Below are 27,398 nucleotides of genomic sequence, written 5' to 3'. Positions count from 1 at the left end.
AAAAAGTGGGAACTGTCAGGGGACATTCAACTTTAAAGGATCCAACATGATATTTTCTTCTTTTGTGCGCCATTTCTCAAGGACTCTATTCCTTATCAGTTCCTGGAGAACAGGAACGAGAAGAGCTGCATGCAGTTCTCAGGACTGAGGTCATGAGAAAGAGCATCTGCTTGGATTCCCTTCAGTGACCTTTTACTTAAAGGTAATCTATTCAGTTATGCCCCTCTTACTCAGGATATGGAATGCTCTCTGGCCCTTTCTAGATTCTTATTTGCTTGGCTTTGTTTTTGCTCAATATTTTTACTGCCTAAAGCTGCCTTGTATAAAGATACATAAACATGCGTTTCTGCAAATAAAGCACCCTTGTTTCACTCGAGACTTGGGTCCCCTGCTTCCTTCTTCTCGTCGACTCCAGTCCCCAGGTCCCGGTCTACAAAGATCGTGACAGCTCTGTCTTCAATTTCCACAAATAAGAGTAACTCTTCTTTAATCATACATACAACAGTTATTTCTACACAATGGAGAACATGACCTTTTCCCTATGCATTGTTCCTAGCACACCATCAGTCCCTGGTAACTGTCCCTCTCCTACGAAAAGCCCAGTCCTTTTAACATCTTGCCTACTCTGTTCAAGGTCAGTTGGTAGAATATTATGTTTTATAACAGGCTGGACTATGTATGGAAGGGCTTCCTGATCCTACTGACCATGATGAGCCATGTCCTAGTTTTACATTATTTTCTGCCCTCCCTGTTGCTAATTCACACACATTATTGAATTTTGTAATTCAGGCTGTGTGTTTTTCCAGGAAACGTGGATGTGAATGAATTCTATCTAATGCAGTCGGCCCCTTCATCTCATTGAACCCTTCACAGACAACATCATGAAACGCATGTAGGAAATGCATTTGATCAATCTATTACCAAAGCTAAGCTCATAGAGCTCACCACACAACAGGCCAATAACCTGAGAGACTACTTGTTGGGCAAGGAATAGTGACTTTATTCAGAAAGCCAGGAGACCAACAAATGGTGGACTACTGTCCCAAAGAATCATCTTTGCTGAGTTAGAATTCGGGTTTCTTTTACACGAAACTAAAGTCATCAGAGAATACATAGAGTGAAAAACGTAAAGGATTTGTCACAACCACTGAATCTGGGAAGTATGGCTCCACTATGTTCTTATCTTGTGACTTTTGGGTAAGATCCTTGCCACACACATTACATTGCTGTGTGTTTTCTCCAGGATAAATACTTTGATACTACTGGTGAGATGTGAGATGTGAGGACAGGGTTTTCTTTTCTTTTTTTAACATTTGTGAAATTGGTGAGGAATCTTTCTAGAATGAATTCATGTTCTAAACACCTGACTAATCAATACATATGTATCTGGCTTCTATCCAGTATGAATTTTCTCATGAAGCCTAAGATGTTGCCACAATCACGATATTTGTATGGTTTCTCAGTAGTATGAATTCTCTGACCAACAGTAGGGTGTGAATTTTGAACTTTGAATTTTGAAAACGTCTACCATATACCACATTCACATAAGTTTCTCTTATGTATGGATTTTCTGATGTTTAGTAAGTGCTGAGACGTGAGTAAAGGATTTTCCACACTCGAAACACTTGAAAGGTTTCTCTATATGTATTCTCCGATGTCTTTTAAGGTGTGAATTTCGATTGAAGAACTTGCCACACTCATTACATCTGAAAGGTCTCTCTCCAGTATGAATTCTCCAGTGAAGCTGAAGATGTGGTTTTTTACGGAAGACTTTTCCACATGCATCACATTTGTAAGGGTTCTCACCAGTATGAATTTTCTGATGCTTTAAAAGGACTGACTTTACACGAAAGGCCTTGCCACACTCATCACATTTGTAAGGTTTCTCACCACTATGAATTGTCTGATGACTTAAAAGGGTTGACTTTACACGAAAGGCCTTGCCACACTCATCACATTTGTAAGGTTTCTCTCCAGTATGAATTGTCTGATGCCTTAAAAGGGTTGACTTTACAGGAAAGGCCTTGCCACACTCATCACATTTGTAAGGTTTCTCTCCAGTATGAACTGTCTGATGACTTAAAAGGTATGACTTTACACGAAAGGCCTTGCCACACTCATCACATTTGTAAGGTTTCTCTCCAGTATGAATTGTCTGATGCCTTAAAAGGGTTGACTTTACAGGAAAGGCCTTGCCACACTCATCACATTTGTAAGGTTTCTCTCCAGTATGAACTGTCTGATGATTTAAAAGGTTTGACTTTACAGAAAACGCCTTGCCACACTCATCACATTTGTAAGGTTTCTCTCCAGTATGAACTGTCTGATGACTTAAAAGCTTTGATTTTACACGAAAAGCCTTGCCACACTCATCACATTTGTAAGGTTTCTCTCCAGTATGAACTGTCTGATGACTTAAAAGGGTTGACTTTACACGAAAGGCCTCGCCACACTCATCACATTTGTAAGGTTTCTCTCCAGTATGAACTGTCTGATGACTTAAAAGGGTTGACTTTACACGAAAGGCCTCGCCACACTCATCACATTTGTAAGGCTTCTCTCCAGTATGAAGTGTCTGATGACTTAAAAGGTTTGACTTTACACGAAAGGCCTTGCCACACTCACATTTGTAAAGTTTCTCTCCAGTATGAACTGTCTGATGCCTTAAAAGGGTTGACTTTACACGAAAGGCCTCGTGACACTCATCACATTTGTAAAGTTTCTCTCCAGTATGAACTGTCTGATGACTTAAAAGGGTTGACTTTACACGAAAGGCCTTGCCACACTCATCACATTTGTAAGGTTTCTCTCCAGTATGAACTGTCTGATGACTTAAAAGCTTTGACTTTACACAAAAGGCCTTGCCACACTCATCACATTTGTAAGGTTTCTCTCCAGTATGAACTGTCTGATGACTTAAAAGGTTTGACTTTACACGAAAGGCCTCACCACACTCATCACATTTGTAAGGTTTCTCTCCAGTATGAACTGTCTGATGACTTAAAAGGGTTGACTTGACAGAAAAGGCCATGCCACACTCATTACATTTGTAGGGTTTCTCTCCAGTATGAACTGTCTGATGCCGTAAAAGGTTTGACTTTACACCAAAGGCCTTGCCACATTCATCACATTTGTAAGGTTTCTCTCCAGTATGAACTGTCTGATGACTTACAAGGGTTGACTTTACAGAAAAGGCCTTGCCACACTCATCACATTTGTAAGGTTTCTCTCCAGTATGAACTGTCTGATGACTTAAAAGGGTTGATTTTACAGAAAAGGCCTTGCCACACTCATCACATTTGTAAGATTTCTCTCCATTATGAACTGTCTGATGACTTAAAAGGGTTGACTTGACACGAAAGGCCTTGCCACACTCATCACATTTGTAAGGTTTCTCTCCAGTATGAACTATCTGATGACCAGCAAAGTTTGAATTTCCGCCAAAGGCTTTATCACATATATCACATTTAAATAATTTCTTTCCTGTATGAATTTTCTTATGTCTCCTGAGGTCTGAGCTGTGAGTAAAGGCCTTGCCACACTCATTACATTTGTAAGGTTTCTCTCCAGTATTAACTCTCTGATGACTTAAAAGGGTTGACTTTACACAAAAGGCCTTGCCACACTCATCACATTTGTAAGGTTTCTCTCCAGTATGAACTGTCTGATGACTTAAAAGGGTTGACTTTACACAAAAGGCCTTGCCACACTCATCACATTTGTAAGGTTTCTCTCCAGTATGAACCCTCTGATGACCAGCAAACTTTGCATTTCGCTTGAAGACTTTCTCACATATATCACATTTAAATAATTTCTTTCCTGTATGAATTTTCTTATGTCTCCTGAGTTGTGAGCTGTGAGTAAAGGCCTTGCCACACTCATCACATTTGTAAGGTTTCTCTCCAGGATGAACTGTCTGATGACTTAAAAGGATTGACTTTCCACGAAAGGCCTTGGCACACTCATCACATTTGTAAGTTTTTGTCTTGTGTGCTTTGAGTTCTTGCGTTATTACTGAAGGATTCATATAAGCATTCCCATATATATTAGAAACACTGGTTTGGACACAAGGAGGATTTCTTTGAAGTGGAGAAAATGAGAAACTGTTGTTGACAGACCTTTCAACTTCATAATATTCAGAAATTATCCTGCCAGTTTGAAATATCTGAACTTTTTCCTGAAAGTTAAATCCAAACCTGTTTCCAAAGGGCTTGATTCCTGCATCCTTTATATCATGCGAATCTCTTCCATCAGGCACATTTCCATTAAGGCTTACAGGTGTCCCTTTGTAATTTCTTTTGTCGTCTCTCCCCTGACACTCAAAGTCACACATATTTTCCTCACTTTCCCAAAGATGAAAATGTTTGATTTCACAGCTTTCAGGTCTTCCCAGCATCAATGTTTGGAATGTTTCTAGTTTATCACTCTTTGCTTCCAGTTGTAAATGCTTGATCACATGTGTAGGAGAGATATCTACAAGATAAAAAGAATCATAGGTATCCTGATCACAATAATTCAAAAATAAATGTTTCATGTTGAATATATGTTATACCAAAAGTAATACTTATGCCAAGTTATGAAACACCACAATGATGACCTTAAGTTTTTAGAAACACTAAAGGAATAGAATTCTTAACTTAAGAAAGCATAACATAAATTCACCGTTAAGGTAGCCTAGTTTTAAAAACCATATGCCAAACACACTCACATTGGACAATCTTATGCCAACTCTCAAAAACAGGGTATTTTTCTACCAGGACCCTTAGGAAGGTATCAATCAACAGTTGTCTCAAATTGAAAAGAAAAATATTACACTGTCACTGTATTCTGCATACTTACTATACATAAATAAATTCTAAACAATATATTATATATTGTAACAGTAAATAATCCAAAACCAAGATTACCCAATTAATAATTAACTAGTCATAATTGGTTGTTTACAATTGAAAACAAATGAGAAAATGAAGAATATGACTAACAATTTTTTTTGAAACAACGTAGTTTTCTAAATCTGCTATAGAACTACGTACCCAAAAAGAAAAGGCATTTTACAACGTTAACAAGTAGTATGTGTCAGCTGTATTGCAGAATACACGCTAAAAGACCATCATCTGTAAATGATACATAAATTAAGATGTAAAATATTCACCGGTTTTCTTACAGCCAATAAACAAAGCAATCCCTACCTATGTTGCTGTTGTTCAGTCGTTCAGTCGTGTTTGACTCTTTGCGACCCGTGGACTGTAGCTCACCGGACTTCTCTGTCCATGGTATTTCCCAGGAAAGAATAGTGGAGTGGGTTGCCATTTCCTTCTCCATGGGATCTTCCTGACTCAGGGATCAAACCTGCATCTTCTGCATTAGCAGGTGAATTCTTTACCACCGAGCCATCAAGGAAGGCTAATCTCTACCCATGCACTATTCTTAATTACCTAGTTTAATGGCACCAAAATAAACTAAATAAAGAGTGCTTTTTGTGTATTTATTGACTAGGGTCAGACACAATATTGCTGAAAAATGTTGCAAGTGAAAAGTATACAAGATATAATGTAGTTGAGGTCTGACAGAAAACAAAATTCTGTAAAGCCATTATCCTTTGATTAAAAAATAAATAAAAATTTAAAAAGATATAATGTAGATAAAGTCGTATCATAAAAAACATGACAGAATATAGATATTACCTTTTTTAAACAAAAATACATTTTGAGTATTTACTATAAAACATGTACTACTGACAGGACTAATTTGCTTTAAAAGGATTGAGGTAAATTAACATGTTTTTCTCTAATCAGAGTGGGAGACACACCCAATTGGTGCACAAGGTGGTAAGAGAACCAGGATATGAATCTGAACCTACAGACTGAGAAAACTTATTTGTAAAACATGACCACTCACCAAATGAATATACTAGAAAATATTAAAAAAAAAAAAACAAAAAAAACATACAAGGAACTTAGAAAGAAAATGTCAAGAAAGATACAAGTCAGAAGTAGTCTGTTTAACTATTATTCAACCATCCCATCTTGAAATGGGTTGTCAGTCATCATCGATGCACAGAGTGATTTAGGTCATCTCCTGAGAAACTTTTTCAATAAATGACCAGATATTATCTTTACAGTGAGAGTATGTAGAACGTGGAGGGATGTGATAGGTACGAACAATGTTTCCATTCATATCAAGGTACTATGTGAGGAATGGTCAGGACTAAGAAAGGGCCTGTGTGGAGCATAGGGTACACAGGTTTATGTCAGATATCAGCTTGTGACTGCATGTCTTTGTGAAAATAACTGAGAGTGCAAACTAATATACTGACTTTAAAAGAAAAGAACTGGTTCAGTAAGTTTATGGGCATTATACTATGTGTATGGGATAGAAACAAGAGAAATTTTAAAAGTGACTGTGATATATGGAGAAAGCAGGATAATACCTGTTATACTATTTATAATGGAATGTATCAAACTGTGAATTTTGTAAGTTACAATGGAATGCTTATATTCAAGAAAAACATACACAATATTCCAGGATATTGTGTAAGAATCTTATCAGCAGAAATCAGAAGGAAAATCCAGGAAAAGGCTATTTAAACCTGGGTTCCTCTGTCAAGTATGATTAACCTCTCTATTGGACATTTATTTCATTTCTTCTTCCACACATGTTCATCTCAAGATCGAGGAGTAGCAAAGAAAAGGAGGGATTGAAATTGACTCTGGAAGACCTTCCCAGTATCTTTTTGTATAAAAAGGCTTTATTCTCCTAGACCTTCCTTGAGTTCAAAATAGCAGATTCAAACAGTTACTAATACATAAAAGGACATAAAAGGATCATACCATGATCAAGTAGGATTTATTGCTGGGATGCAAGATTTCTCAATTTCCACAAGTTAATCACTATGATACACCACATTAACAGTTGAAGACTAAAAACCACATGATCATCAATAGACGCAGAAAAGGTTCTGACAAAATTCAAGTGCCATTTATGATTAAAAAAAAAAAAAAACCCTTCAGAAAGTCAGCACAGATGGACCCCACCTCAACATAATTAAGACTGTATATGTCAAACACACAGCTAACATCATACTCAACAGGGGAAAACTGAAAGCATGAATAAGACAAGAACGTTCACTATTGCCACTTTTATTGAACATATTTTTGGAAGTCCTAGCCACAACAAAAAGAAAGGAAAAAGAAACAAACGGAATTCAAGTTAAAAAAAATTAAAAAGAAGTAAAACTGTCACTATGATGCTACAGACAGAAAAACCCGAAGATGACACCAGATGATTTCTAGACCTCATCAATGAACAGAGTCAACTTGCTGGATACAAAATATATAGAAAACTGCTGCATTTCTATACACTAATAATGATATATCAGAAAGTGAAATTAATGAAACAATCACATTCACCACCTTATAGAAAAGAATAAAATGCTAAGGAATAAACCTACCTAAGAAGTCAAAAGAACTGTACTCATAAAACTATAAGATGCTGATGACTGATACCAAAGATGACACAAACAGATGGCACAAACATATACCATGTTCTTGGATTGAAAGAAGTAACACTGTCAAAATGACCATACTATCCAAGGCAATCGACATATTCAATGCAACCCTTATCAAATTAACAATGACATATTTCATAAAACAAAGAAAAACTTAATTTGTACCAAAATACAAAAGACTCTGATATCTAAAATGATCTTGAGAAAGAACAGGGCTGGAGGAATCATGTTCCCTGAGTTCAGACTACACTACAAACTGACAGTCAACAAAGTGAAAGTGAAGTCGCTCAGTTGTGTCCAATTCTTTGTGACCCCATCGACTGTACCCTACCAGGTACCTCTGTCCATGGGATTCTCCAGGTAAGAATACTGAAGTTGGTTGCCATTTCCTTCTCCGGCAGATCTTCCTGACCCAGGGACTGAACCTGGACCTGGATCTCCTGCATTGTAGGCAGATGGCTTTACCGTCTGAGCCACCAGGGAAGTGGTATGATGGTGGCCCAAAACAGAAACACAGATCGGTAGAACAGGATAGAAAACCCAGAGATAAACCAATTTACTTAGAGTCAATTATTCTATAACAAAGGAGGAAAGAATATAGAATGAAGAAGTCTCTTCAATAAGTGATGCTGGGAAAAATGGATAGTTACCTGAAAAAGAATGAAATTACAACATTCTCTAACACCACATACAAAAATAAACTCAAAATGTGTTAAACATCTAAATGCAAGACCAGATACTATAAAATACATAGTGGAAAACAAATGCAAAACACTGACATAAATGTCAGCAAATTTTTTTTTGAATCTATCTCTTAGAGTCATGGTAATAAAAGCAAAATCAAACAAATGAGACCTAATTAAATTTAAAACCTTTTTGCAAAGCAAAGGAAACCAAAAAAAGAACAAAAATTCAACTTTTGGATTAGGAGACTATATATGCAAATGATGATACCTATAAGGGATTTATTTCCAAAATACACAAACAGTTCATACAGCTTAATATCAAAACAAACAACCAACCCAATCAAAAACTGGGTAGAAAATCAAAACAGATATTTCTCCAAAGGAGACAAACAGATGACCAACAGTCACCTGAAAAGATGTTTGACGTCTCTACTTATGAGAGAAATGCAAATCAAAAGCACAAAAATGTATCACCTTACACTGGTCAGAATGACCACCATCAAAAAGTCTACAAACAATAAATGCTTGAGAAGGTGTGGAGAAAAGAGAACCCAACTACACTGTTGGAAGGAACATAAATTGGTACTGCCACTTTGGAGAATAGCATGGAGGTTCCATAAAGAACTAAAAATAGAGCTATCACATGAACCAGCAATTCCAATCCTGGGCATATATCCAGAAAGGATGAAAACTAATTCAAAATGATACATGCTCCCCAATGTTTTAGCAGCACTATTTATACCAGCCAAAACATGGCAGCAACCTAAATGTTCACTGACAGACAAAGGGATAAAGAATATGTGGTACATATATACAAAGGAATACTGTGAAGTGCAAGTAGCTCAGCCGTGTCCAACTCTTTAAGACCCCATGGCCTGCAGCCTGCCAGACTCCCCTGTCCATGAAATTTTCCAGTCAAGAACACTGGAGTGGGTTGCCACCTCCACAGCATAAAACAAAATGAAGTAATACCTTTTGCAGCAATATAGACAGACTTAGGGATTATTCTAAGTGAAATCAGACAGAGAAAGACAAATATCATAGGATATTATATGTTGAACTGAAATAAATGATACAAATGAATTTATTCACAAAATAAACTCACCAGCATAAAAAACAAACTTATAGTAACCAAAGGGGATACTACAGGATGGTGATGGGGGCAGAAAAGGGAGAGATAAATTAGAAGTCTAAATATATACAAACTAATATATATACAAAATAGATAAACAACAAGAACCTACGATATAGGTCAGGGAACTATACTGAGTATCTTGTAAACTGCTGTATACCTGAAACACAACATTGTAAATTAACTATACCTAAAAAATGGAGAAGGAAATGGCAGCCCATTCCAGTATTCTTGCCTGGAGAATCCCAGGGACAGAGGAGACTGGTGGGCTGCTGTCTATGGGGTCTCACAGAGTCGGACATGGCTGATGCGACTTGGCGTGCATGCATGCATGCATTGGAGAAGGAAATGGAAACCCACGCCAGTGTTTTTGCCTGGAGAATCCCAGGGACAGAGGAGCATGGTGGGCTGCCATCTGTGGGGTCGCACAGACTCACACACGACTGATGTGACTTAGCAGCAGCAGCAGCATACCTAAAAAGAATGGTAAAAACAAAAACAAAAACACCTCTTGCGGAGACGTTCAAAAGATGTTTCACAAGGGTGTAAAAACTACTAAGTGGGGGAAGCAGTCTATGAAACAAGACATATTGACAAAATTGAATACCCACCAGCAAAAGAATTTACTTGAAACATTATCTTACACTATAGACAAAAATGAACTCAAAATGGTTCAAAGACCTAAACCTAAGTCCCAAATGTATAAAACTAGAAGTAAATGTGCAGGAACTGTTTCTGGAAATTGGACCCACAAATGATTTACCAGATATAACACCAAAAGCACAGGCCACAAAATAAAACCAGATATCAAAATTGAACTATATCAAAATTAGAAACTACTGTGCATTAAAGTGCAGTGAGTTTGAAAAGACAATCAACAGTAAAAGAGAAAATATGTGGAAGTCATACATCTGATAGTAAATGAGTATAAAGAATATATAAAGAATTTTAAGAGGGACCAATTACCAGTTCCACCATAGGGACTATTCCCCAATCAACCATCCAACGCATTGCAAATACAAAACAGAAACACTAAGAGTAACACAGAAATTTGGACTCAATGATAAATTTAAAAATACCTACAATGCACAGAACAACAGTGCAGCCAATAGCCTCATAGATATGAGAATGTGAACTTGGACAAAGTTGTCCTGGGATAAATTCCCATAGCATTGACAGAGGCTAAAATATATGGTCATTGATACACATGAACAACACTGTCATGGTGCCCTTGACAGAGTCTCCAAAGCCAGAAAATAACCTGGAAAGATGTATCGAGCTCTCGTGATACTTTCTCTCTCATAATCCTAGAACATATTGACTACTCTACTGGATACCTTCAAGTGGTGACTTTGTACAGAGCAGGAAAATAACATTAGGAATAGTGTCTCCATCACAGTTTTCTGTTACCTAGTAAATCCACTCCACAGAGACTCACCAGAGGCTGCCAATTAAACATAGGTGGATTATCACAGCAAGGAAACCAGATAAAATTTCAGACCCTCAGGAATATATTTCAAAGAAATTTAAGAGGTAAAAGGATACAAAGTAAGGAGAATGTAACATCAGGAACAGTTGACATTCCCAGACTGGGCAGGGCAGCACAAGAGTAAAAATAATACAACACGAAGGTCAGACATCACAGCCATCTTCAGATGGGACCATGCGCTCGACCTACAGATGGCAAGCTAAGAGCCTGCGAGATTCACATATGCTCCCCTCGTAGGATCTAGGATCAAAACGACAATCTGTCTACCCACTCTCCTTACATTTTCCTAAGTAACAACCACAGAGGATCCAATCCACCAACTTGTCCCACTCCTAAACAGAAAAAAACAGCCCTTTTGAGATACTCGTTTTTCTTTATACATTGTATTTTTGGCTACTTTTACATCACTCCCCACTGTCCAGAGCTTTTTCTCATGCTCCAATGTGGAGATACTATTCAGATCAGAAACAGAAATTCTGCGACTCCCCTGGTGATCCAGTGGTTTAGACTCTGCATTTCCAATGCAGGGGGTGAGGGTTTGATCCTTAGTCAGGGAACTAATGGAGAAGGCAATGGCAAGCCACTCCAGTACTCTTGCCTAGAAAATACCATGGATGGAGGACCCTGGTAGGCTTCAGTCCATGGGGTCGCTACCAGTCGGACGCAACTGAGCGACTTCACTTTCACTTTTCACTTTCACACAAAGGAGAAGGAAATGGCAACCCATTCCAGTGTTCTTGCCTGGAGAATCCCAGAGATGGCAGAGCCTGATGGGCTGCTGTCTGTGGGGTCGCACAGAGTCAGACACGACTGAAGCGACTTAGCAGCAGCAGCAGTAGTGAACTAAGATTCCACATGCAGAATGGTGCAGCCAAAAAAAAGTAAACAAGCAATCAAAAACAAACAAATAGGTATTCAGTGTTATCAGAAGAAAGAGATCTAAAGTGCTGTGGATTTTTTTAAACACTGAGCCAAAAGTCAAAAGGTAGAAAATAGGAAATCGGGTTTTTGGTATTTTTTTTTTTAACATTTACCAGTGAGCTTTGTACATAATTAAGCTCTGGAACAACCTCAGATATGACATGAAACAGACACAGCATCTGAAGAGGGTCAGTTTAGCCTTGTGAAGCTGTGTCATACCCCAGTCACCAGAAGTCTCAGATGAAAGACATCAGGGCCTCCCAAGGGGCACACAGGGAAAATGCAGATACCCAAGGGCAGCTCGGGAAGGAAGTCATCCTCACCCACAGATAGCAGGTTTCTGTAGGTCTCCAGCATCACGTCCCTGTACAAGGCCCTCTGAGCAGGGCCCAGGAATACCCACTCCTCTTGAGTGAATTCAATGGCCACATCCTCAGAGGTCAGTCGTTCCTGAAATGAAACCACATGTCACCAAAAGGGCCATGAAAAGTTCTCATGTTCATGCAAAAGAGAAAGGGTAGTAAGGGGTAAGGATTGACTTGGTTCAAGTATGTGTTCTAACAGATCCATGCAGGGGTATCTGGAGAAATTATGGATCTCTAATTTTAATTTCTTATGCTTTTTCCTAAGACCTTATGAGATCCTCCAATTAATATGGATTTTTCATCATTGTTCAAAATCCATGAAATATATAAACATATAGCTCAACACTGTTTTGGCTATACAGAAGTGTCAGATATTATGTTCTACCCAGTGAGTGCAATTCATTATCTAGATGAGGTACAGCATGAGTGGTGTCTTCAGAGATGCCGAAATCCACAGCAGTTGTAATGGAAAGGTCAAAATTTTCAGTTATGATGTTGATAACAGTAGCAAGGACGAAAAGTGTCTGAAGGCTTCCTGTTGCTTTAAATTACTGTAATATTACTCTAAACATTAAATAAGTACTTTACAGGCAGAACCTGTCATCAAGGTAATAGCTCATTAAAGAATGATCTGTTCCCACCTTACAGAAGAAAACCTGTGTCACAGACACTCTGAGAAACTCAACTCAGATCAAGAAGGTAAGAAATGTTACATGAAGCAGCTTAACTCAGAAGCTTGGGCTCAGCAACTGAAGCTTAAGCATCTAACAGTTAAGTAATACAGAGAACATTAAAAGTCCTTTGACAGAGGGCTTCTAAAGAAAACTTGAAAGAAGTCCAAGGTGAGCCTCCTCCCTGCCCCTCTGTCTTCTCTGCAAGGCGAGCAGCTCTTGGGCCTTGGGCCTTCATCCCTTGAAAATGGACACCTGCACAAAATTAGTCTCTACCCCCTCCCTGGTCGGGAGAACCTCCTCCCTCTGTTGAGTGATCACTGTCCACAGTGGTGGTGAAGGACGGGAGACACTGACCGATGACAGCCACAGCAGCTTGGCAGCCCCAGGTCCCCGGACCATCTCACTTATTCCTAGCCACAGCTTCCAAACCAGTGCCATTTCAAGGGACTCTGACACAGCAGCCAAGTTCCCTGGAGCTGGAGCTGCCACAGCAAGGGTGGCTGGCTCCAGGCCTGGAAGTGGGACTGTGTTCGGGAGCTTCATCACTGTTATGCCAGGAACCCTTCTCTGAAACAGTAGCTCTTCTACGCCATGGGCTTGGCCCTCAAAGGCCATGGGGCTCTTTTGCCTGATGGTGGTCTAGCTCATCTTCTTCACGATGTGAAGGAGCTGTTTCCACCTCCCATAGTTCTTTCTCCTTTGTCTGCCCTGTATGTTCCCTTTCCTGTAACTCTTCAGGCAGCCTGGGGAAAGTGGTGGGCTCAGGGTTTGACAGAAGGAAAACAAATAAATATTGTATTAATATGAAAAAAAAAAAAAGTCCATGGTGAACAATGTGGAATGGCATGAAAGGTCATTATAGACGTGGATACAGAAACAACTGTTAGTAATTTACTACTTAAAACACTAACAGGATTGTTTAGAAAATTCCAAGGCCACAGATTATACTGATAACATAATTTCAACTGAAAAAAAAAAAAAAGTGATATGTAGTTTTTAAATCATGATGTCAGGTTTATTTGACTTTTTTCTTGTTTCTTGAGTTATGCCTGTATTGCTATGAACTTTCCCCTTAGGACTGCTTTTATAGTGTCCCATAGGTTTTGGGTTGTTGTGTTTCCATTTTCATTCGTTTCTATGCAAATTTTGATTTCTTTTTTTATTTCTTCTGTGATTTGTTGGTTATTCAGTAGTGTGTTGTTCAGCCTCAATATGTTGGAAATTTTAATAGTTTTTCTCCTGTAATTGAGATCTAATCTTACTGCATTGTGGTCAGAAAAGATGCTTGGAATAATTTCTATTTTTTTTGAATTTACAAGGCTAGATTTATGGCCCAGGATGTGCTCTATCCTGGAGAAGGTTCCATGTGCACTTGAGAAAAAGGTGAAATTCATGGTTTTGGGATGAAATGTCCTATAGATATCAATTAGGTCTAACTGGTCTATTGTATCGTTTAAAGTTTGTGTTTCCTTGTTAATTTTCTGTTTAGTTGATCTATCCATAGGTGTGAGTGGGGTATTAAAGTCTCCCACTATTATTGTGTTATTGTTAATTACTCCTTTCATACTTGTTAGAATTTGTCTTGCATATTGCAGTGCTCCTATGTTGGGTGCATATATATTTATAATTATTACATCTTCTTCTTGGATTGATCCTTTGATCATTATGTAGTGACCTTCTTTGTCTCTTTTCACAGCCTTTGTTTTAAAGTCTATTTTATCTGATATGAGTATTGCTACTCCTGCTTTCTTTTGGTCTCTATTTGCATAGAAAATCTTTTTCCAGCCCTTCACTTTCAGTCTGTATGTGTCCCCTGTTTTGAGGTGGGTCTCTTGTAGACAACATATGTAGGGGTCTTGTTTTTGTATCCATTCAGCCAGTCTTTGTCTTTTGGTTGGGGCATTCAACCCATTTACGCTTAAGGTAATTATTGAGAAGTATGATCCCGTTGCCATTTACTTTATTGTTTTGGGTTCGAATTTATACACCGTTTTTGTGTTTCCTGTCTAGAGAATATCCTTTAGTATTTGTTGGAGAGCTGGTTTGGTGGTGCTGAATTCTCTCAGCTTTTGCTTGTATGTAAAGCTTTTGATTTCTCCTTCATATTTGAATGAGATCCTTGCTGGTACAATAATCTGGGCTGCAGGTTATTTTCTTTCATCACTTTAAGTATGTCTTGCCATTCCCTCCTGGCTTGAAGAGTTTCTATTGAAAGATCAGCTCTTATCCTTATGGGTATTCCCTTATGTGTTATTTGTTGTTTTTCCCTTGCTGCTTTTAATATTTGTTCTTTGTGTTTGATCTTTGTTAATTTGATTAATATGTGTCTTGGGGTGTTTCGCCTTGGGTTTATCCTGTCTGGGACTCTCTGGGTTTCTTGGACTTGAGTGATTATTTCCTTCCCCATTTTAGGGAAGTTTTCAACTATTATCTCCTCAAGTATTTTCTCATGGTCTTTCTTTTTGTCTTCTTCTTCTGGGACTCCTATGATTAAAATGCTGTAGCATTTAATATTGTCCTGGAGGTCTCTGGGATTGTCCTCATTTCTTTTAATTCGTTTTAATTCTGTTAACTCTACACTTAAAGCAACTAGAAAAGGAAGAAATGAAGAACCCCAGGGTTAGTAGAGGAAAGAAATGTTAAAAATTAGGGCAGAAATAAATGCAAAATAAACAAAAGAGACCATAGCAAAAATAAACAAAGCCAAAAGCTGGTTCCTTGAGAGGATAAATAAAATTGACAAACCATTAGCCAGGCTCATCAAGAAACAAAGGGAAAAAAATCAAATCAATAAAATTAGAAATGAAAATGGAGATATCACAAGAGACAACACAGAAATACAAAGGATCATAAGAGACTACTATCAACAATTATATGCCAATAAAATGGACAACATGGAAGAAATGGACAAATTCTTAGAAAAGTACAACTTTCCAAAACTCGACCAGGAAGAAATACAAAATCTTAACAGACCCATCACAAGCACGGAAATTGAAACTGTAATCAGAAATCTTCCAGCAAACAAAAGCCCAGGTCCAGACTTCTACCAAAAATTTAGAGAAGAGCTAACACCTATCCTACTCAAACTCTTCCAGAAAATTGCAGAGGAAGGTAAACTTACAAACTCATTCTATGAGGCCACCATCACCCTAATATCAAAACCTGACAAAGATCCCACAAAAAAAGAAAACTACAGGCCAATATCACTGATGAACATAGATGCAAAAATCCTTAACAAAATTCTAGCAATCAGAATCGAACAACATATTAAGAAGATCATACACCATGACCAAGTGGGCTTTATCCCAGGGATGCAAGGATTCTTCAATATCCGCAAATCAATCAATGTAATACACCACATTAACAAATTGAAAAATAAAAACCATATGATTATCTCAATAGATGCAGAGAAAGCCTTTGACAAAATTCAACATCCATTTATGATAAAAACTCTCCAGAAAGCAGGAATAGAAGGAACATACCTCAACATAATAAAAGCTATATATGACAAACCCACAGCAAACATTATTCTCAATGGTGAAAAATTGAAAGCATTTCCTCTAAAGTCAGGAACAAGACAAGGGTGCCCACTTTCACCATTACTATTCAACATAGTTTTGGAAGTTTTGGCCACGGCAATCAGAGCAGAAAAAGAAATAAAAGGAATCCAAATTGGAAAAGAAGAAGTAAAGCTCTCACTGTTTGCAGATGACATAATCCTCTACATAGAAAACCCTAAAGACTCCACCAGAAAATTACTAGAACTAATCAATGAATATAGTAAAGTTGCAGGATACAAAACCAACACACAGAAATCCCTTGCATTCCTATACACTAATAATGAGAAAATAGAAAGAGAAATTAAGGAAACAATCCCATTCACCATTGCAACGAAAAGAATAAAATATTTAGGAATGTATCTACCTAAGGAAACTAAAGACCTATAATAGAAAACTATAAAACACTGGCGAAAGAAATCAAAGAGGACACTAATAGATGGAGAAATATACCATGTTCATGGATTGGAAGAATCAATATAGTGAAAATGAGTATACTACCCAAAGCAATTTATAGATTCAATGCAATCCCTATCAAGCTACCAACGGTATTCTTCACAGAGCTACAACAAATAATTTCACAATTTATATGGAAATACAAAAAACCTTGAATAGCCAAAGCAATCTTGAGAAAGAAAAATGGAATTGGAGGAATCAACCTGCCTGACTTCAGGCTCTATTACAAAGCCAGAGTCATCAAGACAGTATGGTATTGGCACAAAGACAGAAATATATACCAATGGAACAAAACAGAAAGCCCAGAGATAAATCCATGCACATATGGACACCTTATCTTTGACAAAGGAGGCAAGAATATACAATAGATTAAAGACAATCTCTTTAACAAGTGGTGCTGGGAAAACTGGTCAACCACTTGTAAAAGAATGAAACTAGAACACTTTCTAATACCATACACAAAAATAAACTCAAAATGGATTAAAGATCTAAATGTAAGACCAGAAACTATAAAACTCCTAGAGGAGAATATAAGCAAAACACCCTCTGACATACATCACAGCAGGATCCTCTATGACCCACCTCCCAGAATATCGGAAATAAAAGCAAAAATAAACAAATGGGACCTAATTAAACTTAAAAGCTTCTGTACAATAAAGGAAACTATGAGCAAGGTAAAAAGACAGCCTTCAGAATGGGAGAAAATAATAGCAAATGAAGCAACTGACAAACAACTAATCTCAAAAATATACAAGCAACTCCTACAGCTCAACTCCAGAAAAATAAATGACCCAATCAAAAAATGGGCCAAAGAACTAAACAGACATTTCTCCAAAGAAGACATACAGATGGCTAACAAACACATGAAAAGATGCTCAACATCACTCATTATCAGAGAAATGCAAATCAAAACCACTATGAGGTACCATTTCACACCAGTCAGAATGGCTGTGATCCAAAAGTCTACAAGCAATAAATGCTGGAGAGGGTGTGGAGAAAAGGGAACCCTCTTACACTGTTGGTGGGAATGCAAACTAGTACAGCCACTATGGAGAACAGTGTGGAGATTTCTTAAAAAACTGGAAATAGACCTGCCTTATGATCCAGCAATCCCACTGCTGGGCATACACACTGAGGAAAGCAGAATTGAAAGAGACACATGTAACCCAATGTTCACTGCAGCACTGTTTATAATAGCCAGGCCATGGAAGCAACCTAGATGTCCATCAGCAGATGAATGGATAAGAAAGCGATGGTACATATACACAATGGAGTATTACTCAGCCATTAAAAAGAATACATTTGAATCAGTTCTAATGAGGTGGATGAAACTGGAGCCTATTATGCAGAGTGAAGTAAGCCATAAAGAAAAACACCAATACAGTATACTAACGCATATATATGGAATTTAGAAAGATGGTAACAATAACTCTGTATACGAGACAGCAAAAGAGACACTGATGCATAGAACAGTCTTTTGGACTTTGTGGTAGAGGGAGAGGATGGGATAATTTGGGAGAATGGCATTGAAACACGTATAATATCATATATGAAACGAGTCACCAGTCCAGGTTCAATGCACGATACTGGATGCTTGGGGCTGGTGCACTGGGACCACCCAGAGGGATGGTATGGGGAGGGAGGAGGGAGGAGGGTTCAGGATGGGGAACACATGTATACCCGTGGCAGATTCATTTTGATATATGGCAAAACCAATACGATATTGTAAAGTTAAAAAAAAAAAAATATATCATTTGAAAAAAAAATAAATAAATCATGATGTCTTCTATCTAAACCACAGACTCGCACGTGCATGCATGCTTATCTATAAAAAATTAACTGACACGAGAGGATCCATCTTTTGACAGATTTTTTGGACAATTTTATATCCTTCTTTTATTTACATGTATTTCAACATCTTTCAGACGATAAAAATGTATCCTTTGTACTCAGCTGAGTTTGTCAACAGGACTCTATACTACGCTACCAAAAGAAAACTTGTAAAAACATTAAAAAAAAATAAAAAAAGACTACTTGAATTCAATTCATAATAAAATTACCATATACAAAGACACAAATACAATTTTATCCTTTTAAATTTACCTAACAAGGCATTAACAGAAGCCAAAGACTTTCTTTGCTTTTTTTTCCATTAATAAAACAGTGATTTGAAATTAGAAGAGTCATTATATTATGACAAAAAAAAAGTATCACAATAGCAAAGTAAAAAAACCTCTTGGAGAATTAAAAATCATGGCAAAAAAGAATATGGAAAAAAATATAGTTATTAAGCAAGACTATCTCAAGAAACATCATGATAGGAAGGAAACATTCAATACATTCCTTCTGAAATTACAGTGGCATGAAAGGAGCAGTCCAGAGGGCCTGTCTTTCACCACCACACGATGCACATGAGCAGGGGCCACCGGAAGTAACAGGAGGAAAATCCCAGGGCAAGAGACACAGAGTTTGTCAGAGAGGTGAAACAGGTACTACTCACGTTTGTGAGGACATGGAAAGGTGAAAAGTGCAAGGGTGGAAAAAGACAGAACACGCTAAAGAGAGCAGGGGAGGCTGTTATATCAGACAAAATAAACTGAAGAAAAAAAAAAAAAAACTGCAACAAGATAAATATTGTATAATGATAAAATGGTCAATTTACCAAAAAGCTGTAACAAGTAAAAATATATATACATCTAACATTAGATATCTCAGAAAAATGAAGCAAACATTGAACAGGCATGTACAGACCACATGGCCCAACAAAAGCATAAACCACATGTATCTCAAGGACACATGAAGCATTCTCTATGAGAGACCACATATTAGGCCACAATTAACCATCTTAAGAGACTGATACCAGAAAAGTATCTTCCCTAACAACAACGAAATCAGATCAGTCGCTCAGTTGTGTCTGACTCTTTGTGACCCCATGAATCGCAGCACGCCAGACCTCCCTGTCCATCACCAACTCCCGGAGTTCACTCAGACTCACGTCCATCGAGTCAGTGATGCCATCCAGCCATCCTCATCCTCTGTCGTCCCCTTTTCCTCCTGCCCCCAATCCCTCCCAGCATCAGAGTCTTTTCCAATGAGTCAACTCTTCGCATGAGGTGGCCAAAATAAACACAAGAAAAAAAGAAAATTTCTCAAATGTGGACATTAAACAGCTCACTCTTACACCACAAATGGGTCTAAGAAAAAAATCACATGGAAATTTTTAAATACATGGATGAAAACGAAAAGACAACATTACAAAATTTATAACACACAGAGAACACTGTACTAAAAGGAAAGTCTGAACTGTTAGATGCTTACACTAAAAAAGAGAAAAGATCTTAAATCTGAAATCTATTTTTAGACCTCTAGGAAGCAGAAAACAGAAAACAAACTAAACTCGTTTAGCAGAAGGAAAAAGGTAAATAAGAAACCAGAGATACAATAGAAAGTAGAAAAATATAAAAATCAACGAACCAAGAGTTGATGTTTTGAAAAAACTGTATAGGAAAACTCCCACCTAGACTAAGGAAAAGAGAAAAAAAGATTCAAATAACTAAAAACAGATATGAAACAGGAATGATTAAAACTGAGGTCAAAGAAAGTTTCTAAAGATAAGGAAGTACTATGACCAATAATGCCTATAATGACAGAATATAGGAGATACTGGCAAATTCTCAGAAACATACAAACTATTTTACTTATTAAGAAATAAAAAAAGTGAGTAGTGTTGAAAGTGAAAGTGTTAGCCACTCAGTCGTGTCTGACTCTTTGTGACCTCATGGACTGTAACCCACAAGGCTGCTCTCTGTCCATGGAATTTCTCCAGACAAGAATACTGGACTAGAGAGCCGCTACTTTCTCCAGGGAATCTTCCGACCCAGGGATAGAACCTGGGTCTCCCGCACTGCAGGTAGATTCTTTATGATTTGAGTCACCAGGGAAGCCCATTATAACTAGACAGATTTAAAAAGTAGTCAGAAACCTCTAAGAAAAATACAGGACCAAATTCTCCCAAACATTTACAAAAGAATTACCACTAATCCTGCTAATTCTATGGAGCACGCACGATTCTAAAAGTTTGATGATTTCCCAAAGACACAAGAAAGGAAAACTAGAAACCAATACCCCTGACGAATACTGATGCAAAATTAAAATACTTACAAACCAATTTCAACACATATTTAAAAGATCTGGAGAAACAGACACAGAGAACAGACGGAGCAGGAGGGGAGGAAGGAGAGGGTGAGATGTATGGAGAGAGTAACATGGAAACTTACATTACCATATATAAAGTAGAGAGCCAATGTGAATTTGCTGACTGACTCAGGGAACTCAAACAGGGGCTCTTTAACAACCTACAGGGGTGGGATAGGGAGGAAGATGGGAGGGAGGGCACATATGTATACCTATGGCTGATTCATGCTGGTATTTGGCAGAAAACAACAACTTCTGTAAAGCAATTATCCTTCAATTAAAATAATTTAAGTACATAAATAAAAAGATCTGACACCATAACCAAACGGATTTTATTCATATAAGGCAAGGAGAAGTCAACATGCAAAAATCAATTAATATGACACACTACATTAATAGATTAAAGGGGAAAAAAAAACAGGATCATCTCGATGCAGGAAAAACCATTCGACAAAAATTTGACAACCTTTCAAGGTGGAACACTCAACAAACTACAAACAATAAATTATACCAACATCAACATAATAAATGCCATTATGAAAAGAGCACAACAATGGGGAAAGAATGAAAGCTTTTCCTCTGAGGTCAAGAAGAAGGAAAGGATGCACACTCTGCACTACAGTTCAACAAAGCACTGAAACCCTTAGAACAATTAGATGAGAAAAAGAAATCAAAGGTCCCCAAATTGAAAAAGAAGTAAACTTATCTTCTTTCCAACATGACAAAGTTTCATCAGTAAAAATCATAAAGATTACAAAAGAAACATGCTATATCAAAAAAGGTTCTTTAATAACCACCAAAGGATCAATCAACCAATTAACTCATTAAAACTGCCATGACAATCTTTGTAGAAGCAGAATAAAACATGGTGAAAGTCACAGAACTATTCAAAGAGCAAACAGCAAAACTCTTGAAGAAGGAAGATGGAGGTCTTTCTATTTCAACAACCATTACAAGGTAATCAAGGTGATGTGGTACTGGTATAAAAACAGACAAATAAACCCACTGAACAGAACACAGTACTCAGACATACTTCTTTGTGTATATGTAAGGTATATTCACAAGGATGTCAAGATACACAAAAAGGAAAGGACAGGTTCAATTGATCTGATTCCCAGATTTGACCAGCTATTGTGCATACTAACACCTGACTTCCACATGCAGTTTCCTTACCCTGGTTGACAGCAGACAGTGCATCCAGATAGGCCCTAAGCAATCCCTGCTGCCCAAGAGCACTGAGACCCCATCCCCAACCTGTGGGTGAGAAGCCCTGCCCAGGATGGTGCCCAGGGGAGCCTCCTCACAAGGGCCAGGTCACCAGGTCATGGGGAGATGGGATCTAAGTGGAGACGACAGGGCCTGAGTGAAGGCCCCGGGTTAGTGTGCGTGTACAGGAGGCACACAGGACACTCCAGAGTCAGACACGATTAGCGAGTCCAGAGAAGGGCATTTCAGGAAGGACAGACTAAATATGACCTTACCTGAGAAAAAGCCATGCCTCACTCCTTTTCTTTCCTCTTCCTTAACTTCAGGGCTTCCTCAGGCAACACGAGTCTTCAGAGGTCTATCATTAAAGTTGAAAACATGCTGTTTAATGCTTAGAGTCAACACATCCCCTTCCTGAGCCCCAACCACACACACAGCAAAGCCCTCACCACGAGGAACAGACAGTCCCCTGTGGCCACTGTCTCAGGAGGGACTCAGGATAGTCAACTCCCGCAGAGAGACCACCATGGGACTTTCCCACACTTTGCCTCAGATCACACTCCCCTCCTGGTGAGGCCTCATGTACACAGCAGCAGGAGGCACCTCCGCTGACCAGGCAATCTCCTTCAGGTCACACAGCAGGCCCTGATCCATCCCCACTCAGAACAGAGCATCCCCTCCTCAGCCCAGATCTCAGCCCTCAGGACTGGGAGGACTCAGAGTCCTGATGCTCAGTGAGGGATCCAGACTGGAATCAACTGGGGCATCTTAAACATTCTTGAGCTGTGGACCAACACAAACTACCTGAAGGGGAATCTCTGGTCAGAGGGTACAAAACATGTGTGTCAGGAGCCGCATTAGGCATTACAGAAAAAATGGAGGTAAGGCCCCAACCCCCTCTCCTTGTCCCCCAGGCATGGATCCGGGATGAAGGAGTTAGGTCTTGTGATTCTGACATGTTCTTTCATTTCCTCGGATGAGTTGACTGAAAAGAATGTTAAGTTGCTTATTGTCCTTGAGAGGAGCATGAGAAGGCACAAAGCCTTCTGCAGTTGTGCCCAGAGAATAATCCATAAAGTTAACCATTGACATTTGTTCAAGGATCTTTACAAAGAGTGTTCCAGGATGAGCATGTAGGCTGCAGCTTGAGGCCATGGGAAGGATTGTCATCTGAGATCTATTTGTGAGGGAAATGTTTATGGCAAAGGAAGTTTGCTGAATTTAGGGTTTAGGAATAATTAAGAATAGTTAGAAGTTAAAAATTTAAGGAATGTTGTAGTGCTAGCATATTTTACTATAGCTTATAGAGATTAGGAATTTCAGATATATTAATAGCTAGAAGCCGTTTTAAGAGATAGTGAGTTTAGGATGCTAGGGGCAAATGGGATTTAGAAAGATAAGAAATAAACTGAGGAATGTGGTATGCAGCCCAGACATAAGCATGAGTTACAATGTAATCATGAGTTAAAGTAAACAGGATTCTGAGAGAATCAATGAAGCAGAAACTCTGTTTGAAGGGCAACAATGTTTTATGGAGACAATAAATCTGGGTGAGGGGAAACTGAAAATGCCAAACTTCTGACCTAATGCTTTTGTCAAAGTATAAAAGAGAACCTGAAGCTTGAAATAAACATGCAGTCCCGTACCTTGAGTCAGAGGCTGCATCATTCTCCGCCGACACCACTCATCTCTTCAGGCTGATTCCCTGGCTGCTGGAGCTGGATTCTGGGACATGTGTATGCAAAATGCATCATCAATGAAAAGTGAAGCCTGGACTGAGCACCATTCAGAGGAGAAAAGCACCCCCCCCAACTCTCTTTTCCTTTCCCAGCCTTACTAAGGTGTAACGAACAAAAATGGTATGAATGTACTGTGTACAAATTGATCATGTGATAGACTCATACACTGAATAATTAATATACTTGAGTAAGTTACATGTCCACCTATGAGTACACTGTATTATTTCTCTCTGGGCGAATTTCAAGGATATAGAAACACTACAGGAAAGCATGCAGTACCTCAGATCCCCAGAACTTACTTATTTTACAACTGAAAATCTCTACTCTTTGACTACCAGTGCCCCATTTCCCGTTCATCCAGCTCCTGGTAACAGCCTTATTACTCGATGGCTCTATGAGTTTGACAATTCTAGTTTCCACATACTGTCTGTCCTCCTTTGTCAGGCTTATTTAACTTGGCATAATGTTCTCTAGGTTCATTCATTCTGGCATAAATGCAGGATCCTTGATTTTTATATTTATATATAGAGAAAAAATAGTTCATGAGTATACAGCATATAATAAATATTTCTATACCACACTTTTGTTACCTATTCTTTTGTCAAGAGACATCTGGGCTGTGTCTACGCCTTGGCTACTGCAAATCCAGTCACACTCATGGGACTGTGGACATATCCCTGAAAAACTGATTGCTTTTCCTTTGGATATCTGTCAGAAATGGCTTTGACAGACTGTAGGCCTGTTCTATATTAATTTGTTAAGGAACTTCCATTTTCCAAGATAGCAGTACCATTTACATTACCACCACCGTGCAGTTAAGATTCCGTGTTTTCTGTACTGTCCCTGTATGTGTGCTTATTTGGGGAGGGACAGGAGTGGATAACAGAGAACGCAGCCTGGCAGCAAGACAGTTGCAGCTGCATCTTCTAGAGGACAAGCCTCCAGGCTGCAGATCACTGTGGCATCACTGCCCTCTGATTTTTTGGAGCCATCCTCCCCTACGTCATAGGACTTTATGACTCTTCTCAGGTTGGGCCCAGAGATCCCTATCGAGCAGGACCATCTTATAACACGCATTCTGTGATCTTAACCTTAGTACTCCTATTTTCCCAGCGGGACTCAAACAAACTTACAGACTTTCATGGTGTCCAAGAGAGTGTCCACAGAGCCCACAATGAGCCTTGAACCCTCTTATACAAACACAAAGCATTCCAAGCCCTGATAACTCATGCATGAGGCAAAATACAAAAGAGGACACCCAAGGATCCACAGACACAAGACACCATATTTTCATTTACAGTGAGTGATCCAGGTCAAACATCGAAATCTCCAAAGACTATGAAAAAGACGGATCATTCCAATGATGCACATGGCCCACTGAGACCTCAGCATCTTCCAAGGAAACACTCCAGATTCTCTTGGTATCTTCCCAAATGCACATGAACCTTTCTTCACCAGCAACCCCAAGTACACAATGATACCAAAGATGATGCAAAAAATGACCTGAGATGTTCCCTGTTACTCTATGGTGCCCGCCTGCTAAAAGAGCCAACAAAACCCAGGGCGTGGAGTGGATGCTGGGGGCACCTGCTAGAACCAGCCCCTCAAGCCCAAGGCTTCCATCCTCCTGCAACCACAGGTGCCTGTGGGCTCAGCCCAGGCCACAGTTCTAACAGTGGAAAAGACTTCTCCTGGCTGAATTCCACGTCCTTCATTGCTGCTCACGTGTGGTCACAAATTGTCAAATCCAACCTCTGCAGGCAAGTGTCAGCCTCAGCACTGCTGTCCCGGAAACACGAGCCAAGACATTGGAACCTCAAACCATTCTATGCGGGCTCTCCAACACACCCGATCCCAGGTTCTCCAGTCTGAACTGAGACATTCTTTTCCAAAAGATCCACACCCGCCTTGCCCCTGCAACTACACTTGGGATGGGCGCACGCTCCATTCACTGGGCTCACCCTGATGCCCCCAAGTACTGCCACAAGCCTCCTGCAGACCCCACCAGGCTCCCTCCGCTTTCCCCATTTGTCTACCTCTCCTCCCTGCATGACTGGACTAAGCAAGACTAAAGTGCACTGGGGTTTCTTGGCAAAGGGGATCATAAGAGGAGTGCCCACGAGCTACCACCCAAAGGACACTGCACGTGCAGTATGGAAACCAAGAGACTGGCCCTCCTGGGAAAGTCTGCCACCACCTGGGGACACTATGGAGTCCAGGTACAAAGGCATTTAAGATGATGAAGTCTCAAAGCAAGGGTCTCCAGGTCTCACTATCTCCTGTTTTCTCCACCCACACCTACTTGGAAGATATTCTAGCTCTTGGGGTGTGCGGGGGGCAGCGTCTCCTTCCTGCCCCATTAGGTTTTGGATTTCTGCTCATCCTCAGCACACTGAAATTACAGTCGCTGACACTGAGCACATGAACTCCTAGAAAGCAAAGCTGCTGTCCACGATGGTGACTGGTCCTGGATGGACAGAGCTTAGATCTGGGGGCTGCAGAGGACTAAACCCAGCAGACTAAACATGGGGACATCTTAGCCCACTGCTTGAGGACACCAGCTCTGTAGGGCTTTTCAGGACTTCCTATATTTCTTGGCTCATCTTTTGAGTAATTAAGTAGTCACATGGGGTAAAGATCAATTACAGCTGAAATGTCCAGAACATGGGAAACATCTTCATCACCTGCCCTGTTCTCTTGGTCTTCCCTGAGGATTATTCAGCCCAACCCATAGTCCTGTCATCTAAAGACATTTCCAGTGGCTTCTGTTGGCTCTTTTAGCAGGCAGGCACCATAGAGTAACAGGGATAAAGTACACCATAGAGTAACAGGTACTGCAGCCATGCTGGGAAGAAGAGGAACACTATGAGCCCTAAAAAGAGGGGAACCAGGAAGGACTCAAAATAACCCTTGAAGAAGGGCAGTAATTTCTGCTGAGGGCAACTGATACAGAGGCAATAAACCTGGGTAACATGAGAGAGACTGTTAGGAGGGGATGGGGAGACCTCTCTGAGCCTAGACTTGAAGGGGGACAAAGGGCCTGAGCCAGGGTGACCTGAAGGTGAGAAAAGGAACTACAAAGTCAGACAGAAATGGTTTTGGTATTTGGAAACAGAGAAAAGGTAAATGAGACCAGGACAGGCTGAACCATGAGCAAAGGGTCACCTCCCAGGATGAGGCTGGAGACACTGACAGGGCCCTGAGCTTGACAGAGGGCTGTGGAGCCACAGCGAGGAGTCAAGCTTTTGTCCAAGAACACATGAAAGCCAGTGGAGGTCTGAACATCAGGACGTAAAACAAAAAAAAACTCCCTTCACATTTAGCCTTATTCATAGAAGTCATCTAATTCTGAGCCTGTGATCCTGCCCCATCCTACAGTTTTCCTTTTCGTTTTTCATTCAGGGAGGACTGCGATCTATTTAAAATTCTAATTACCACCAGAATCTCCCTCCAAACCAGAACTGCCACACAC

The 27,398-nt window shown here is 39.4% G+C and overlaps 1 protein-coding gene and 1 pseudogene across 11 annotated transcripts in view; one reads left to right on the top strand and one right to left on the bottom strand.

The window, feature by feature from the left end:
- Nucleotides 1-976: 976 nt before the first annotated feature.
- Nucleotides 977-27,398, bottom strand: part of LOC129632398 (zinc finger protein 665-like) — a 37,190-nt gene continuing 10,768 nt past the window's right edge. For 4 of the 11 annotated variants that reach the window (XM_055553965.1, XM_055553967.1, XM_055553963.1 and 1 more), the window contains 4 exons: nucleotides 23,834-23,912; nucleotides 22,463-22,545; nucleotides 12,059-12,185; nucleotides 977-4,473 (listed from right to left, as the gene is read on the bottom strand). In XM_055553965.1, the coding sequence (XP_055409940.1) occupies nucleotides 1,556-4,473; nucleotides 12,059-12,185; nucleotides 22,463-22,477 (3,060 nt within the window). In that variant the 5' untranslated portion in view covers nucleotides 22,478-22,545; nucleotides 23,834-23,912 and the 3' untranslated portion in view covers nucleotides 977-1,555. Of the gene's footprint in view, nucleotides 4,474-5,033; nucleotides 5,058-5,189; nucleotides 8,140-12,058; nucleotides 12,186-22,462; nucleotides 22,546-23,833; nucleotides 23,913-27,398 lie in introns of those variants that run through there. The other 7 variants (XM_055553968.1, XM_055553969.1, XM_055553970.1 and 4 more) reach the window with 5 other exon arrangements.
- On the top strand, nucleotides 13,006-13,417 carry LOC129632064 (ATP synthase F(0) complex subunit C1, mitochondrial-like; annotated as a pseudogene).

This window comes from Bubalus kerabau, chromosome 17, assembly GCF_029407905.1.
Source record: "Bubalus kerabau isolate K-KA32 ecotype Philippines breed swamp buffalo chromosome 17, PCC_UOA_SB_1v2, whole genome shotgun sequence".
NCBI classification, from domain to species: domain Eukaryota; kingdom Metazoa; phylum Chordata; class Mammalia; order Artiodactyla; family Bovidae; genus Bubalus; species Bubalus kerabau.
The sequence above is the reverse complement of the archived record's forward strand: the minus strand, read 5'-3'. Positions and strand labels throughout refer to the sequence as shown.